Below are 18,657 nucleotides of genomic sequence, written 5' to 3'. Positions count from 1 at the left end.
TTGGCACTCCTTAGAAGCTACAGATCTCTGACATATTAAATATTGCTTGGGACAACTCATAGAATAATAGAATTTGTAGAGCTGGAAGGCGCCATGAGGATCAAGTAGCCCAACATTCTGCAATTCAGGAATCTTTTGCCCAATGTGGGGCTTCAACCCACGACCCTGAGATTAAGAGTTTCGTGCTCTACTGTCTCAGCTATCCCAGGCCCTGTTGATGGAGAAACATGGGCAGCAAACTAATAGTTCTGTACGTATCTGACTGTTTTTATGCCTGAATTGCTCTTGCATCCTTCCCTCATTGCACCTGATCCATGGCAGATGAAAGCTTCTTTCTCATTTTTCTTCCCCATTTATCTGCGTCAAGATTTTCCCAGCTCTGGCTTCTTTTGCTGTGTGGTCAAACCTCTGACTTCACTTGCTGCTGTCTTGTTTGTAGAGTAGCTTCCCCTGGCTTCCTAACATACACTAAGGGGGCTCACAGTGGGATAGCTTTCTTTGAAGCTGAATCCAGAAGCTCAGGTCATTCTGTATGCTGGCTAGAGTGTAGAACAGCCAGGATTACAGCACACCAGAGAAACAAAAGCCTTTTGGATGTCTGCTGCCCCCAAGGAAAACAGTCCTGACCTTTCTTCAGCCTCTGACAGTCATGCTGTTAGAAGCTGCTTTGTTGACTCTTCCCACTGGGTGATAGAACTCTTTGTCCGCATGCAATTAGAGAAGATGCAAAGACAGCACTGAGCCATAATCTCGCAAACATCAGGAATCTTAAGGCTCTAAATATTGGAGAAGAGCATAAATTCAATTACTTTTTCATTGCATGGTGAACTATAGAACAAGGTGTTTGTAAAGTTAGTATTGCATTGTAAATTTCAAGTAGAAACGGTCTGGCGGGACACATAACATCTGCTTCCTTACCTAGTCATAGAAGGCAGATTAAATCTACGTTTCTTTCTTTCTTTTTTTGCTAGGCTCTGTTTGCTAACTTCCCAACATCCACCATCAGCTCTGTGACCCTATCAACTAATTCTGGTGCCCACAGGACATCAAGTGCCATTTCTAGCAGCCAGAAGGTACCGAACCTGAACAAGGTGATGCCATCCCAGAGTGCATCTTCAAACTTGATCCCTAAGCCCCCAGCCAGCCATAGACAAGCAGTTATTAGGAAGGTGGCATCTCAGAGGATTTCCAAGTAAGTTTGTGTTCCTGAAACAGAACTCGCTATTGAAAGATGTTGGTGGAGAAACATTGGCAGTAAATGACTAACTTTTCCTTGGTGGGGGGCGGTGTCCTGATTGTTTGATGTAACTGTATTAGATAAATTTTAAGAACTGTGGTGTTTTTTTTTTTGTTTGAGGAAGGTGGGGGAAAGAGTAACCTAAATAAGATGAATTGCTGTACACCAGTGATGGCCAAACTTGGCCCTCCAGCTGTTTTTGGACTACAGTTCCTATCATCCCTGACCACTTGTCCTGTTAACTAGGGATGATGGGAGTTGTTGTCCCAAAACAGCTGGAAGGCCAAGTTTGGCCATCACTGCTATACACTACGGCAGCCTTTTTCAACCTTGGGTCCCCAGGTTGTTGGCCTACAACTCCCATCATCCCTGACCCACAGGTCCTACTAGCTAGGGATGATGGGAGCTGTAGTCCAACAACATCTGGGCACCTAAAGTTGAGAAAGGATTTGCTATGGCATACAGCCAGGGTGGGGAATCTATTTCACCCCAAAGGCTTGATTCACACTTGACCAAGCTTTTGGGAATCACAACATCACAAAACAAACATGCACAAAATAAATTTGCATGCACCAAAAATGCAGAGAGACAGTGCACACACAGAGCAGGCATGCAGGGACACAGGGCCACGTACACACACGATTTCCAGCCCTCCTCTCCGGGGGTGGAGGTGGCTAGCAAGATCCCTCTGCCTGCTCTTTAGACCAGGGGTCAGCAAACCTTTTTAGGAGGGGGCTGGTTCACCGCCTCTCAGACCTTGTGGTGGGCCGAACTGCGCACACGCACGTGCACATATGCATGCTGTGGAGGGGGGCTTCTCCCCCCCCCCCCCGCTTTCCCACCTCCTCTGCCGCTCTGCCTGCATTTCGGAGTCGGCGGTGGTGGTGGCCCCTCTCCTTTCTGGGTCAGCTTTCCCAGGTGCCAGGCACTGGGCCAGCAGGCTCACCAAGCTCCAGCCGAAGCCCCGCGATGCGCCCGTCAAGATGCCCACAGCGCAGCCATGGATGGAGAGGCCGGCGGGATGGTGGCGAGTCTGGGCTGCGCCTCAGCGCGCGGGCAGCGAGGCTTTGAATTGGCTGGCACCAATTAAAGCAAGCTCCCTTTCTCCGCAGGGCGGGAAGAAGCCAGGAGGAGGAGGGAGGAGGCGCCGCCATGGTGTGTGTGTGGGGAGGTGCCCCCCCAAAATTGCAAAAAAAAGGCGCAGCCTGAACGATCACGGCGATCCAAGCGGCGATTCTAGGACTGCCCATGGGCTGGGTCCAGAGGGCAATTGGGCCTTAGTTTGCCGACCCCTGCTATAGACAGTATCACTAAAGAGCAGACAGGGATTCCCCACCCCCTCCAGCGTTACCACTATGTACCACAGTACTAAGTCTGGAGGTAGAGTAAAACTCAGCCTTGCTTCCTAGCCCCACTCCAACGTTGGAGTGGGAATAGGCAGAAATTCTGTTTTTTTAATATTAAAGAGCAGTCAGACCACTTATCTGCAATTTTAGCTCTATGGTGCTTAGTGCTAAAATCGGAAATAAGAAATCTGCCTGCCTGCTCTTTATTTCCAATCTCCATATGATTAGTAGGTGTGCAGGACACAGTGGGACAGACATGGCAGGCTGTCAAAAGTTCCCCACTTCTAGCATTCATCCTGCTAGGACCTCATTGCACACTTCACTTTCTGTACATTTTCTTTGTCATGGATTTCTAATACATTAATTTTGAGCCAACAAAACTTTGCATTTCTGTATTGTGATGTATGCTTGTTCTGATCTTTATTTGTGTTTGAAAAAACAATGTGTAATTTAGCCATTATCCTGTATCACTCTTACTTGTATTTAATGCTACAAAGAAAGCTTTAAAAACAAATTATCTTAAATACATATAGAAGTGTATTCTTATCTCCCTGTACTGGTGATATGTTTTATTTCCTGCAGTGTGATAGACTGCTTTTGTAACTTCTGTAGACTCCTAACAAAAACCTTAACTGTTGATGTTTTAAATGTGAGAACAATTTCATATTGTATTGTCCTCGGTTTTTAGTTTCAGTATAGTTTCTGGAGAGGTATTGAAATCATTGTTGCTTGTAAACTTGTCATCTTTCTATTTTTATGGAGGTCATTAAGTTGGAGTCTGACTTATCTTTCCTTGACCATTTTGTTATTTTGTGCTCCATCATGCTGCTTCTTGCTTGTCTCTTTCCTAGACTAAACAATCTCATTAATTCATTAATCTCAGTCTCTCATTATACAGAAGCCTCTCCAAGCTCCTCGTAAATTATATTATCTATCTTTGGAGATATTGAGTTGCATTATAAATCTTTATTGTTGTAAATTGTGATGTTTGCTTCGCTTCCCCCAGTCTATAGGACTAGGCAGACTTCACATCAGGTGAAATATGTGTAGCTGCAGTGATGGATGCATCAGTGTGCAGCATCCTATGAAGTAATAATGACCCATAGGGATGGAAGGACCATCCTGTTAAAGGGCTTCTTTAATCCTTAGGATGGTGCCTCCTCTGGAGCACATAAACACAGCCAGAAGGAGGAACCACCAACATTTCCTGACCAGCAATGTCTCACATGTCTATCAGCCAGGCCAAAATCTGTATTAAGAGCCCAACTCCTTAGTATAACCATTCTCCAGTGGTTTTTAAATTGTATGAATTTCCCTAAAATGCACAGTTGTATACACTTTGTATATCAGCATTTTTTGAACTTAAACTGCATTGCAGAAAGTGGCACAACACACCATCTACTTAATAACTACATTCTGGTCTTCTTAAAGACAGAGTTTTGAATTTGTTTGATCTGATGGTGGACCAAAGAAAATCCTTCTCCATCCCTGCTGCCTGTTATGGTTGTTTGGAAACTTCTAGCACTTAAACATACCAATATTTGGTAGCCTGGTGTATCTAAGCCTCCACCCCAACCACACACAATGTAAGTGTATGTCTGCATGGCTTCTCTTGTAACAAGGTGTCTATGTAGCACAGATGTTGTTGGAAAAATACAAGAGAATAGGGGGGAATTCCCAACAATGAACAGGTATGGCCACTGCCTCTTCTGTTTCATAGAAGAGTGTAAGATGGAGAACTGTGTTCACTGCCAAACATTGCAAATGATTCCTACGTGCGAACGTACTGTGAGTACGAACAAGAGCCCAAAATTCCTTCCCTGACCATCCAACTCTGAGATTAGTGCACTGCACAGACCAGTGTCATTGTTCCTTTCTTTCTGGTTACAGGTTTTTAGATTATTGTTCCATTAGAAGGATTGCCCCTTCAATTTTTATACATTAACTTTCTTTTCACCTACCATGAGCCTCTGAGATAAGATGGACTACTAATTGAAATATTTTTGAGACTAATCCTCCAGACATGTTTTAAAATGGGATCCAGGTCTTAAGTAAATTGGTCAGTTCAACTAGTACAGATAGCCATACCTGTTTCGATAGTCCTGTGCTGATAATAGCTTTTGTTTGACTCTCCCCTTCCCGGGGGTGATGCATGTTAGTTCAGGTGACAAGCCTTTTCAGTGAGTTTGTCTGCCAAGCAGCAAGATGTGTATTTGAAGATGCCGGTGTGCTGTACTCACGTATTGGCAGGGAGAATGTTTATCCTTGTGAGATGGAATTGCAGCTCCTTGGACAGACTTGACTTTACTGCATTCTTGTGGTTTCTGCTCTGTGACAGGCATAAGTGTGGGAAAACCGGAAAAAGCTCAGCATCGAAAATGCATAGAAGGGTGAAAAAAGTAAAAGATTCCTTCACAATTTCAGAGTGTAGTCCAATTACTGAAGGCTGCAAGGAGCCATTCCGGAAATACTTTCTGAGTTGCTGTTCAGACTCTAGCATAAGTCTCCAAGTCTATTCTTGCAATTTGTGGGATCACATTCTGACTTTTCTCAGTTACACGGAAATGAGAGCTCCCAATATATTCCAGAACAACTGGGGGATTGACCACATCCAAACCTCTTTCACTGATCTGTGTGTCCTTTTTTATTGTCCAGTTTGTCTTTCTTACAGAATCAAGAGGGGGGGAAAACACAGCCCATGTTCTATATGCAAGAGAGATTCCCTTTTACTAAAAAACAATTCAAATGAAAACTATTTCTTAGGTGCTTCAAGTCTTATGCTTTCCATTGTTCTTCAGCCGTTTAATACAGACCATTTGTTCTTTGTTGGTATTTCCAGCCTTTTGAACTCCACTGTCAAGAATTCCATTACATCTCATGCGAGAAAATGCTAAGAGATTTTATGTTTGGTCAAACCCCACCCCCCAAAAAAACCCCATCCTTAACAGGAAGGGATTAAGTTCTAAACAAACTCATACTTCAAGCTTTTAATCTACGTTAGTAGTATTTTTCCTCTGGTGTGGGGGAAGAATCTGCTAAACTTCTGTGCAAGTTCCAGTGCTAGGTATTGAGATAAGCAAGAGAACATGCAGTTCAGAACAAGCTGTCTCAGGAGGTTGTGGAGCATGTGTCTCCATGAAGCTTCTCAAGGAAAGGTTGAACCAAGATATTTGCCTACATGACTCCTTTGATCTGTTCATGTTATACCATTCTGTATTCTGGAGGACAAGCTTACCTTTGTTGTGTTCTAGTCTTGGTAATTGCAATGCCCCTCTAGGCACATTTACTTGCAAATAATTCTTTGTGTTTAATGGAGGACTATTCCCATGTAAAGGGACGCAGGTGGTGCTGTGGGTTAAACCACAGAGCCTAGAACTTGCCGCTCAGAAGGTTGGTGGTTGAAATCCCCACGACGGGGAGAGCTCCCATTGTTTGGTCCCTGCTCTTGCCAACCTAGCAGTTCGAAAGCACGAAGTGCAAATAGATAAATAGGTACTGCTCCGGCGGGAAGGTAAACAACATTTCCATGCGCTGCTCTGGTTCGCCAGAAGCGGCTTAGTCATGCTGGCCACATGACCCAGAAGCTGTACGCTGGCTCCCTCGGCCAATAAAGTGAGATGAGCGCTGCAACCCCAGAGTTGGCCACAACTGGACCTAATGGTCAGGGGTCCCTTTACCTTTACCTTTATTCCCATGTAAATATGTGCAATGTTGGATATATATTTTTCTTTATCTCAAATCTGCTGCCTATTGCCTTGTCTTTTTGCCATTTCATCATAGATATAATATGATACAACCATTGAATCTCTTTTCAAAGGTTTCTGGAGAAACTGTCTTTGAGCAATAAAGAAAACCTAAAATCTGTATTACATCTCTGAACCATCTCATTATTCCAGTCTCAGCTGGACCACATACGATCTTTAGAAGAAAAGAGAATTTTTTTAAAATTGCTGAATATGTGATGGATATCCTAAAGATGAATATTTCTAATTCAACAATATTTGAATAGCTTGAGAACCTCCTAGTTAGGACTCTTCCCCATTCCATCAACCACATGCATATTTTTCCCACTGAGGAAGGTAATAAGAACTAGACAAAGAAGGCTCATCTCTTGCTATATATATCACCTCCTAATTTGTAAGAGTAAATTGCCTTTTTTTAAAAATAGGAAACTCCCAAACATTATAAAGACATGCAACTTATGAATTAAAAGTTTGGGAACTTTGGTGGATTGTTATAAATGTTTATTTATTGAAATATAACTCTATCATTATGTTGAGAAAAATACAAATTTACAGATAGTCCTGTGACACTAATATTCAAACTCACTGGATTTGTATTCATCTTCAGGCTTCTAGGGAAAGGAGTTGATGCAACTCAGAGCTCGTTCCTTGTCAGGATGGTGCCTCTCTCTAGATCAGTAGGCAGGCTCAATGTATGAGCAACCATCTCACCAAGAGAGAGGCTCTATCATCCTGATGTGCCCCAGGTGCTGAACAGCTGTTAGAAACCATGGGTGCTTTTTTGGACCTCTGGTATTTGATAAACATCTGTCTAGGCTCCTTGATGAACTTGAGGGCAAATCTCTAGGAAACAGTTGCTGGAATCCAGACATCAATTCTTGATGAGATCCAGGTGCTTGCAAATTACTGAAGTGCCAAGTCTGTCATGGAATTTAGGGTGAAACTGGTGTCATTAAACAATTTGGGAGCTGTTTAGCTAAGGGGTCGCCTGGTAAGTGTGCTTCTCAGATTGGTTACTGCTGAGAGTTCTGCATGCCCTAAAGGTGCACTTCATTTTTACTAGAAACCAAGCTTTTAGTGTTGCTTCTCCAACCCCCTGGAATCAGCTGCCATTGGAATAGGACTTGGACAGGAACTTTGATTTAGACAAATGAGAAAGTGAGCGACGTGTGGAAGGAGATAAAGAAAAGTGAAACAGCAAAAGGCTAACCATGGGTAGGAAGAGGAGTACTAAAGAGAGAGAGAGAGAGAAATCTGGAAATAAGGGGAAATGCAGCCGTCAGGAAACAAAGGAGGAGGCAGTGACCTATGATCAAGTGGAAGATCAGCAACTCCATTGGAAAGTATATGTTTATCTGCCAGCAGAACATCTAAAAGCATGTGGAATATGGGGATATTAAATTAGTCCAAGCTTAGAGGTCAGAAATAGAGAAATACTTCTGAGTCATCTGTGCAAAGATTGTAATTTTAAATATAGCAACTTATTAGGCTGAAAAAGAGGTAGAGGGTAGGGCTCAGAGATGGGAGAAGAAGGCAGTTCTTAATGCAGCAGTGTTCATTCAAAATGCTGCAGTGAGAAAAAATGCAGTGCTTTTCACCTGACAAAATGCCTTGGGGTTGCTTCAGATTTTAATTTTCGGATGGAAAATGACCCAGCCTACGTCTAAGTTATGTCTGAATATGAATTTGATAATGGAACTTGTAGATCTTTTGAGCTGGGTCTGTAACTTCTTGTAGGGCCGTTTTTTTAAAAAAAAGTAAAATACATAATCTAGTACATTACATATGCATATATCAAGTTCTCATTACATCTGCAAAATAGCAAAGATACAGTCCAGTATCTTACAGTTTTCATACATTGAAAGTAATTTGACCCTTCCATTCTGTCCCTACGCTGAATCTGTTTTATAACTGTATATATATTTTCATTTCTGCCACTTGTCAGACTGAAAGTTTTTTGTGTTTTTTTTAGGCTGGAATATTTTATTCTCCGTGTCTACTGCATGCAGGTTTTTTGGTTTTTGTTTGCTTCCATGAATTAATTAATAAGGAAGAAAAGCACTGTGCAACCCACCATAATGGAAGCTGCTTGCTTCACTTACTCTGTCTCTCTGTGTACTTCTATCTCTGCACCATTGTGTGTTAAGTTTATAGATGTATCGTCAGGCAAATGATGGGTGCTGCTTGAGCAGGGAACGGTCTTCAAGTTCTGAGGAAGACCCATATTTTCAGCTTCTAGCTAGCAAAATGGAGAAATCCTGACAGAGGCATTGCATGTGGCACCTTGCTGTCAGTTTTCTTGAGATGTACTTGAGCTGTAATGAAAATGTGCTCCTTTCTGAATTCAATAACTGAATTGGTACATACAGCATTAATTGAAAATCTTTAAGTAGCCGGGTTACCCTTCACATTGCCTCATTTTTTTTAATGATTTGTTTGTTTTGATATTCACTGAACACAAGTCCTGGCAAAATGAAACATTCCTGGAACCGAAGCACTACTTCATGGAAGAACATCTGAATTGTTCATAGGAAATTGATTATGGATTCTGCATGAATTATTTGAGAACTGAATCCATTTTGAGTAGCCCAACCATCTCTGAATCTAGACTCCTCCAGATGTTTTGGACACCAGCTCCCATCGTCTCTGACCATGGATCATGGTCACTGGCGCTGGAAGTTGGGGGGCCCATTTATATGAACAGCACCAGGTTGGGGAAGGCTGGAGCTGCTCTTCTTTTTATCTGCTTCTATAACCATGTTTTACTATGTTTTTGTCATTTTAGTATACCAATTTTAAAAGATTTAAGTAGCTTAGAAATGCTTTTTTTAGGGACTTAATTTAAAATAAAATAGACTGCATAGGTCTAGATGGGACAAAATAGTCTGATTTGAGGTCAAATCAATAGTCTGATTTGAGGTCAAAATAGTCTGGCATGAGGTTGATTTGTATGTTCCTGACAACTACACATTGATTATGCGAAGAAATAAACCTTTTGGTTCATCTGTTAATGAATACTAGAATGGCTTTACCCTTTAGAGATGTATTTTCCCTCTCATACATGAATTTGTGCTATCCTCTAATTCAGTGTTTTGTCTAGCAGGGCAACCTCCACAGAAGGGCATCTGAATGGATTCCAGAATAGCCTTAACAGTGCTAAATCCTGTGAGCCACTCACAAACTCCAAAGGTGAGAGAAGCAAGGCTTTGCAGCCAACCTTTTTTTGGTTTTCCATTTGCATTGTAACCTGTCTGCCCTGACAAGAATCATGGAATTGTAGAGTTGGAAGGGACCCAAAGGGTCATCTTGTCGACCCCCTGCAATACAGGAATCAGGTTTTCAGCCATGACCTCAGTTAACATGAAATGTCATAAAATAGGGTTGCCATATTTCAAACAGTGAAAATCCGGACAGTTGTTGAGCTTTTTAGGCCAAAAAATATATGCAATTTTTTAGCTACTTTTTATGGCAGTCTTTAAGAAAATAGGGCCTATCCACTCCATGCTGCAGAAAAGGAGCGGTCCTTGCTTGTGCTAGGCATACGTCATGTTGGGCGGAACTTTTTCTGAATTTTTAACTGAGGAATGAAGAAAGCACTCGATAACATTTCCACTTTTAACTAAAGTGGGGGGAGTGTTTTCTTGTCCTGAATCCATATTAGTGCTAGAGCTACGTTTCCCACCCCTGAAAAGCTCAAATACCAAAATGGAACATCTCCAAGCCAACTTACTTTTTTCTGTCATGTTGGTGAGTACGTTGAAATCCCCTTCACTATATGGAGTACAAACTCAGCTTCTCATGGTGTTGCAGTTTGATTTCGCACCAGATCATTGTCGTCCTTTCTGGAATTGGTGGGCGATAAGCCAAGTGGAGGGACGCGGGTGGCACTGTGGGTTAAACCACTGAGCCTAGGGCTTGCTGATCAGCGGTTTGAATCCCCGCAACGGGGTGAGCTCCCGTTGTTCAGTCCCTGCTCCTGCCAACCTAGCAGTTCGAAAGCACATCAAAGTGCAAGTAGATAAATAGGTACCACTCCAGCGGGAAGGTAAACGGCATTTCCGTGCGCTGCTCTGGTTCGCCAGAAGCGGCATAGTCATGCTTGCCACATGACCCGGAAGCTGTACGCCGGCTCCCTCGGCCAATAAAGCGAGATGAGCACCGCAACCCCAGAGTCGGTCATGACTGGACGTAATCAGGGGTCCCTTTACCTTTACCTTTTAAGCCAAGTGGAAAAGAGGTTTTAGTACAAAGAAGCAGAGGAACCTGCCCCACGCTAAGCCATTTTTTCCCCATTTTCCAGGTCTTTTGGAAGCTTCCCCCCACATTATTTTCGCCAGAACTAGACCTTTGTCCAGCCGATCCAGAGCCACTGATTCACTTGTAGGGCAGAGAAAGAAAAGGCCAGTGGAGGGAGGGCCAGCTTAAGGTAACAGAAGTTTCATCTGCGCCTCCTTTCCTTCCATAATTGAGTAGAGTAAAAGGGGCATATCCCCCCGAGAACATGTGAGGGTGGGACTTTTTGTGAAAGGGAAAAGACTAGACACAATAAAGACCTGTAGCAAGTCTGTTCATAGTAATATGTCACTTGCCAGCATATTCTAAGAAATAAATAATGGATTCTATATGCTCTCGCTGTTTGAGCTAAGCAGCTGGACCCTCATATTTTTGCCGCTTACGTACATGAATGCTTATTATTTTTGCAAGTTTTTGCCCTTGTGTTACAGTCACATTTTCAACCATAACTCAGAATTTGCCAATACCTTGAATTCTACAATTGTGCCTATTATATCTTTATTGATTAAGGCAGGGCTTTCAGCAATGTTCAGTTACCTTCACTAGTTTCTTCTCTGCTTTGCTTTCTTTTAAATCCATTTTCTGCGCACGTCTCTGTAGAATGCAGCCCCCTTCAAATGAATGGAAATTTTAATTTGAGCACTTGTTTTGCTTTCCAAGTCTGTCCCCAAAGTACTATTGGGAGGCAAAAACTCATCTCCCTGGGAGGCACTTGGGACAGTAAGATCCCCTGTGCAGGGTGGGCAGCCTCATAAAGAAGTTTCCTAGAAGGCAGTGGAGAGAATCTTCTCTATGTGAGCAGGGACTGCTTTCCAAGGCGTCAGCTGAGAAGTCTTCTCCCAATCGGATTTTAATCTGAGTTTGAGAAAAATATGGAGTGCTTTTGATTCTTTTTAGGCAAATGTTACTGAGCCCCTGAAGTTCATTTTCAGGGTGGAGCCTAGTGAATTTTGGCAGCATCTATAATCCTGACTATATCCAGGTTTTCCATCATCTATATTGTAGGTTTAGGTTCCCAGGGCTTCTATAAAGTCAGAAGAGTTCTGTACATCGCCACTCTTAAGTATGCATTTTTTGTGTTGAAAACTCTGGCCTCTGAGAGCCTTGGCTCTTAGTTTCAGAAAGCTCCTCATTGTCAGCTATATCTTTAAATCCTTCAGCAGGAGCAGCTGGAAACAGGAATCCCTCCAATTTCTGTGCAGTGATGCATTCCTTCCTGCACAATAGTAATCCCTTCTAATTCCGTTCCTCATTTTCACCTTCCTGCCTCTCTTGCTTACGATAACTGACAGCATAAGTTGTCTTGAGTTTGAAACCTCCCTTCCAATGACATTTCAGGTGGGAGGCTGCAGAACTGGCTCTGTAACAAATTTTTGTGCATCAACTTTTCTTTCCAATTGTGGGGAAAATAACTGGAGGATGAGTTTCAGTGGAATAATAGCATGAAGGTGAAAAGGTTAAGAAGCCCCTCTGCCCTTTGCCAGTTTTCCACTTCAGATTGCAGCCTCAGCAACTTCATAATGCAGAGAGAGAGAGAGAGAGAGAGAGAGAGAGAGAGAGAGCGAGCGCACAAATACCCCAGTGAAAAATGAACTGTGGAACTGTATGTAACGTGTTATTCCATCCTTAGGTTTCCTTAGTAAGCATTTACAGTTCTAAAACCAACCGTCATTCGCAATTGCAACTGTTTATTCAATGATCATATTTTCAGTTGAAGTTGATTGAATCCTGGCAAAGTTGAAAGCTGCTTTCTCAAGAGAGCATCTGGTGAATAATGTCAAACAATGTAGCCACCTTCCCCACTAAATCTGAGGGTTGGTGCTTGCTTCTAATGAGTAACGAATAGATACTTTTAATCCTCAGCTGATGAGAATGACCTGCCCCTCGTACTTTGGGTCAGCCACTCTGTCTTTGTTTTACAAGAGGAAGAAGATGTTTCCTGTTATCTGCTGGTTTTATGCTACAAAGAGTCCAAATAATCCAAGTCTACAGAGTATTTCTCTGCTGTAGAAAACACTTTTGGAACTCTGGAATGAGAGAAAAAGTAGTGTGTCAAACCAGCTCCCTGAGCCTAGAGCAGAGTAGGATGAGTGATTTGAGATGGAATAATCTTGGACTATACCATTTCAGCCTGCAGATAAGGTTCTTTGTTTTTAATGATTCACTCCATTTTTTCAACAAAACATATCCCATTATAAGCTGGCACATTTGAGAGAGAAGATTTGCATATCTCTCTTGATGATGTGTTTGTTTATTGCATGGGTGACAATTCATCTTGATCTTATATATGTGATATTGAGCAAGGGAATTCTAGACCCACTCCTTCCTTGTACATTCCCCTGAACCTTCTGAAAAGCTTTTGCTTTTAAAAATTACTTACTATTTGATTGGGGCTATTTGCCTCTCCTCCAACAACCTCCAAGCCTTCACAGAGGGTTCTCTGACCCTCAGAGGAGACTTTTGAAGGGGTGCAAGAGACGATAACATGGCGAAGAGGGCCAAGAATCCCCTTGCCCAAGAATCCCCTAGCATTGGATAGAAATCATTGCCATTTATGTTTAATAAATTGTATGATTTCCCCTTTCTTCAATTTTTTAAAATACATGCCCTTCTTAAACCTTAGCTCATCTGTAAGCTCCTTAAGCAGCCACAGCGGTTTCTTTAGAGGCCTCCCACTTTTCTTTCTTGTTAGAATTGTCTGCATTTGGGCCTTCAATATTTCACCTTTAAGAAATTCCCATCCATCTTGGACTCCCTTCTCTTTGAGTATTTCTGACCTTAGGATCACATCCAGTGGTTTCTTAAGCTGTTTGAAATCAGCCTTCTTAATCAAGCTCAGATAGTGGTTCTGTTATGCACAAAACATTTTTCATGCATGGCAATATTCCCAAAAGGTCACTCCTGTGATCAAAATATCAATGTAGGGCAAACCAACAAAAAGTTACATCTTTGGCTACTCATGAATCAGGCATAGAGCATCTGGAAATGATTAAGTATCTGTGTGTATTAAGATGCATTTTAATGTGTGTGGGTATGGGGGCGTGTGTGCTGGGAGCTTGCAAACTAAACTTGTAATGTGTGAAGTGGCCTTGGGATGTCCAGAATCCTCAAAGCCTATGAACTGAGTAGGACGGGGGAAAGGCAAAGACTCATTCATTAGCTCAAACAGTTATTACAATATAGCAGGGTTTAACTCAAGCAAAAAAAGAAAGTGAAAAAAATATGGTCACAAAATAATTATTTCCATAGCAGACTTTAGTCACAGATATACATGTTTTTGCATATTAGTATTAAAGCAATGTGGGGTTGAAATAGAAGTTTTATCCTAACTCTAATGCTACTGTTATAAGGCCAATAATTTTTCTGTGAGTGCTGGCATTTGCAGTATTCCTTAAGTTAAAGTATAAATGCTTGCCATACACAGAGGTGGAGTTGATAGCATGGGAATTCACTTAACTTGGTACTGTACCAAAAGTTTCTGTTCAGTGACCCAGCTTTTAATATTTAATAGCTAATATGCTTGTTCTGTTGGATCAGGCATTGCTCACAAAGACTTCAATTCTGGCCCAGATATCATTCCAAATTCCATGGGTTTGTGTGATGCTTGACACTTAAGGAGACAGATTCGTCTTTGTAAAATGCTGCTAATATTCTTAGTGCTACTCAAGGTGCTACTCAAGGTAGATTAGTGCTACTCTAATTCTTAGTGCTACTCAAGGTAGATTACACAGAGCAATCAAGTGATTTTAGTAATACTTGCTACACAGCAGGGATCAGAACCACCACAGCAGCATTTCCTCTGCCTGCAGCTAACACTATCTGGAATTATCCTGTCTGGTTTCGTAACTTGTGTCAAGGAAGACTCCTGTATCCTGTGGCTCATGCACATATCTCTGGAACCATTAACCAGCTTTCCTTTGTCTCCCTTTCAGCTCCCGGTTGCACTTACTTTCTGAAGTGAAGGATTAATCCTCAATAACGGGTGGACAAACAATCCAGTGCGTCAGCATGCAAGGAAGAGATGAAGCAGGGATGAGTGCTCATCATTCCACACTCCTGGCAACACCCAGATTGACAGCAAGACCTGGTTGCACACTCCAGAATTTTCCCCACTGAAAGGAGAGCAGAGCAGCAGAGTGTTTCTGGAAGAGCTGCTGGAGCCCTGACTTGAGGCTTTCTAGTTCCGCTGAGCTTTTGCTGCTTAAGCCTCAGGCCTTCCTTTGCATTCTATATCACATCTTCCATCAACTAGTCAAGCTTATGACTCACATAGGACAGGAGCTCTTAATGGTGTCTGTATTATGTATCCTGAGGCCCAGGTTTCTCCATCCACTCAGTCATTTTGACTCACTTTGAGAACAATCAAGGTTCTCTATCAGGTACTGGGCAGCTTTCACCACCAGTGGCACGACAAGCTGAAATGCTGACTTGACTATAGACACTTCTGCTGGCTGCTATCTTGAATTTTGACAGAAAGCCATAGAAATGCTCAGTATGAATAAAGTCATTCATTTTGTTTGTTTAGCTTAAAATTTACATTTATTATGCTGGGTAAAAGTCCTTCCAATTAGTTGACATTTAATTTTACTCCAGTGGGAGGCTTTATTATTATTCATGCATTACGTTGATTTTCCCTTGCATTTCTTTACATTTCTTATGTTTCCATGCTGAAGTTGTGTTTCCAGAGCCCAGACTGATCCCACTAATAGGGTTCTGTCACTTCAGATCAGCTGCGTGAGCATGGAAACAGTACATTATTTATCATTTCCACACCATTCAGCATTCTAAGTGTTTTACATTTGTCCTGTGAGGTAAGCTGGACTTGGAGGGAGTCTTGCAAACCAAACAAACATCTTACTCAGTCACAGAACAGGAGTTTGTCCCTGTTCATTTCTGCCCAAACTGGCCCTTCTGTTCATTACACTGCCCTTACTACCTGCAAGCTTAACAGCAAAATCCTATGCCTGTCTTCTCAGGGTCACTGTGTTCGGCGGGGCTTGCTCTCAGGGGAGTTTACATAGGCTCACAGACTAGTTTTGACACTGTTCAGTATTGAGGTTTCTTTCTAATTGTGATATTGTCTTTTTTTCTCCTGAGAAAATCACAGTTTGCTGTCCCCACCTAGCAAAACAGTCCCCACTGTGTAGGAATCTTGCCATCCCAGGGAACTGCTTCCTACATGCTAGAGCTACATCGTACCTGGACAGATAGTAGGGGAAAACGTACTTGGGCTGACTCTTAGTGAATATTTTAGTACTGTCATGAATGTCTGGGGAGAAAAGGGCAGCATCACTCAAGTTTTCTCCTTATGACATTCATATTGTCTCCACCCCACATAAAGTTGGAGAGTTAGCTGAAGTTGTGGACTAAATTGCAGATGTTTCCTAAGTGGTTTGTCACATGGTAAACAAGCTGTTTTAAGTGCTAAAACTGGTCATGGTGAAGAGCCCCTTTGGAAGACATGCTGCTTATAGTACTATCCTTAGCAGCAGCAGCAGCAGCCATGATGCATGTGACCATAGTAGACACCTTCTGCACTGTGAACATTAGTCATCAGCTCGTGTCTTCTGTGCTACTTACCTTTGGGCAGACAAGATCACCATAGCAGAGCCAAACATTCTCAAGGATGTAGAAGATGGCCTTCAAACCATTTTCTTATGAACCGATTTCTCCCTGGTCACAGCCTAGCTGACATCTCAGGCAATGGTGATCAGTGTATTATGGCCAGACATAGGAACTGGCTACAAAGCTGAGGCATGGATACAGATTTGCAGACCAGGTTAGTAAGCACCCCAATCTCCAGCTCAATCCTTTTTGCAGATCCGTGGGAATTTGTCCTGGTAGAGACCCAGGGACAAAACGCAGGTTCAGCAAAGAAAGATGTTCAAAAAACACACCAAGCAACCCTACAAGGTCTGGCAGACCAATAGATTTAAGTGTAAGGGATCAAACACCAAACATGCAGAAAAAGGCTTATCCTAGTCATTGTCTGAACTTACCCTTGCCTAAAAGAAAAGAAAACGTCTCCCGTTGACATCAGGCAGCCATGTGTGCCATTAGAATCATAGAATTGTATAGTTGGAAGGAACTACAAGGGTTGTCTAGTCCAACCCCCTGCAATGCAGGAATCTTTTGCCCAATGTGGGGCTCAAACACATCATCCTGAGATTAAGAGTCTCATGTTCTGCCAATTGAGCTGTGCTGTCCATCATGGGCAACAAGCAGTTGCCTTCTTCAAGTTCATGTAGTGACAGGTTCAAACAGTCATGGAGACATGGCTGAGATTGTGTCCTGAGATTGTGCTTTGAGTTTGCCCAGAAGCAGAGGGAGAATTTTCTGGTGTCACCAACCTCCAGAAAGCTACAATGCATCAGCACTGGAAAAACAAGACTTCTGGAATCAATAAATCACATCCCAAATTGTTTATCCCTTGATGGTACAACTCATTGCTTATGATACTGAATGGGGCAGGGAAAGGTTTAGTTCTTCATTATGCTAGGAGGTTCCAGACTAGGGTTGATGGTCCTGGGAAAAGGCTGAACAGAGTGACTCCAGAAATAGAGAAAGAGACTGAGGATAATGGGAATGGGCAAGTCTCTAGCCACAAACCATGCAATAAAAATGCAACATCAGCATGTGAAACCTAAAATGTGTATCGACTAATCTATGCTGGTGGGGGAAATTGTGCTGGGCTGCTAATGTGTTTTCAATTAGTTTCTGCCCAGAAGGATAACATCTTGCTATTCAACTGCATTTGTTTTTCAAAGCAGGATCAGAATAAAAAGTGGGGGGGGGGGGACTGGAAAAATAATACGATTAAAATGCTGGCACACAAGTCAGTGGTGTGTCCTCATAGGTACAGCATTAGTTCTCCCATTCCAAAAGGGAATTCCATTATTAGAGGGATGAAGAAATCTTGCTTGCCCTTTAGAATTAAAACGTGCAACAAAGAACAAAACGAGAGCTGCTTGCTTCATCTGAGCATGATAACAGGTCAACGAGACCTAAAGAGAAATCAAAATGCCAAAAGTCAGGCAATGAGTGGGTAAGTATCCTCTTATCCAAGCATGAATTTCCCTGTCACAGGCACTCAGCCAAAGAAAGCCTGTATGATGGATTGACAGCAGCCCAGCTGCTCTAACTAGTGTTTTTCACATCCCTTTAAAAAAAATAAAAATGCTTGAAATTATGAATTAAAGCAAGTATGGTAGAGAACGAACAGCGATAGACTTGGGCTACAGGAGTGTGGTTGGGGTTTAATCGAAAGGGCCGCAGAGGCGATGGCACAGATCACTGTCCAAGTTCTAGAAAAAGTGCATCTCAACCTGGGTGAGCTCAAACTGCTGCCAGGGTAAGGGTAAGGGGAGGTCCACATGGATTTTTATCACCAGTATTTATCTGGCTAAGGGTCAAATGAAACAGACTAGCAGCAATTGCATGACGGGCTTAAAAAACAACAAGCAACTTGGAGGCACACCCACCCACCCACCCCAATCCTTATCAGGGCCTTGACACTTTTGCTCACCTCCATGCTCCCAACTCTTGCCTGTCTGCACCAGCTATTAATATTGGGGAAAGATTTTTCCAGTCCAGGTTACAGGTGTGGGAACCCTAGTCTGGCTCAGGACCACAGTGAAGGGCAGAAGGTTAATCTCATTGGCAGGCGAGCTTGGTACTAAGCTGATGTAGATGGGAGACCACACATGAAAAAAGCAGAGGAGTGAGCATAAACAGCAGAGTCAGGGTGATGGAGTGGGGCTTATGAGGAAAAGGAGGAAGTGCAAGCAAGGAGAACTGGATTACTGTAGATCAGTCACAGCCCCTCACTTAAGTATGTGAAAATGAAACATAAGTAGAAGGGCAAAGGACCAATAGGCACTGCAACAAGAGCAGAGTTGGCCCCCTTTTTATTGGCCTCATTCCTGAAAGAGGTCAATGGTAGAGCACATGGAACCAGTCCCAGGTTGAATTCCTGATCTCTCCACTTAAAACGATGTGGGATAGCACAGCTGCAAGAGACCCCTGCCAGAGACCTTGG

The 18,657-nt window shown here is 42.6% G+C and overlaps 1 protein-coding gene across 4 annotated transcripts in view; it reads left to right on the top strand.

Annotated features, from left to right (window-relative positions):
• The window catches only part of TTLL5 (tubulin tyrosine ligase like 5), a 113,417-nt gene extending 98,274 nt beyond the window's left edge, over nt 1-15,143 (top strand). For 2 of the 4 annotated variants that reach the window (XM_081858648.1, XM_081858647.1), the window contains exons 33-36: nt 972-1,192; nt 9,430-9,515; nt 10,627-10,752; nt 14,552-15,143. In XM_081858648.1, the coding sequence (XP_081714774.1) occupies nt 972-1,192; nt 9,430-9,515; nt 10,627-10,751 (432 nt within the window). In that variant the 3' untranslated portion in view covers nt 10,752; nt 14,552-15,143. The remainder of the gene's footprint in view (nt 1-971; nt 1,193-9,429; nt 9,516-10,626; nt 10,753-14,551) is intronic. The other 2 variants (XM_081858649.1, XM_081858650.1) reach the window with 2 other exon arrangements.
• Nucleotides 15,144-18,657: the final 3,514 nt, after the last annotated feature.

This window comes from Podarcis erhardii (assembly GCF_964252035.2).
Source record: "Podarcis erhardii genome assembly, chromosome: 1".
In the NCBI taxonomy this organism is placed as follows: Eukaryota; Metazoa; Chordata; class Lepidosauria; order Squamata; family Lacertidae; genus Podarcis; species Podarcis erhardii.
The sequence above is the reverse complement of the archived record's forward strand: the minus strand, read 5'-3'. Positions and strand labels throughout refer to the sequence as shown.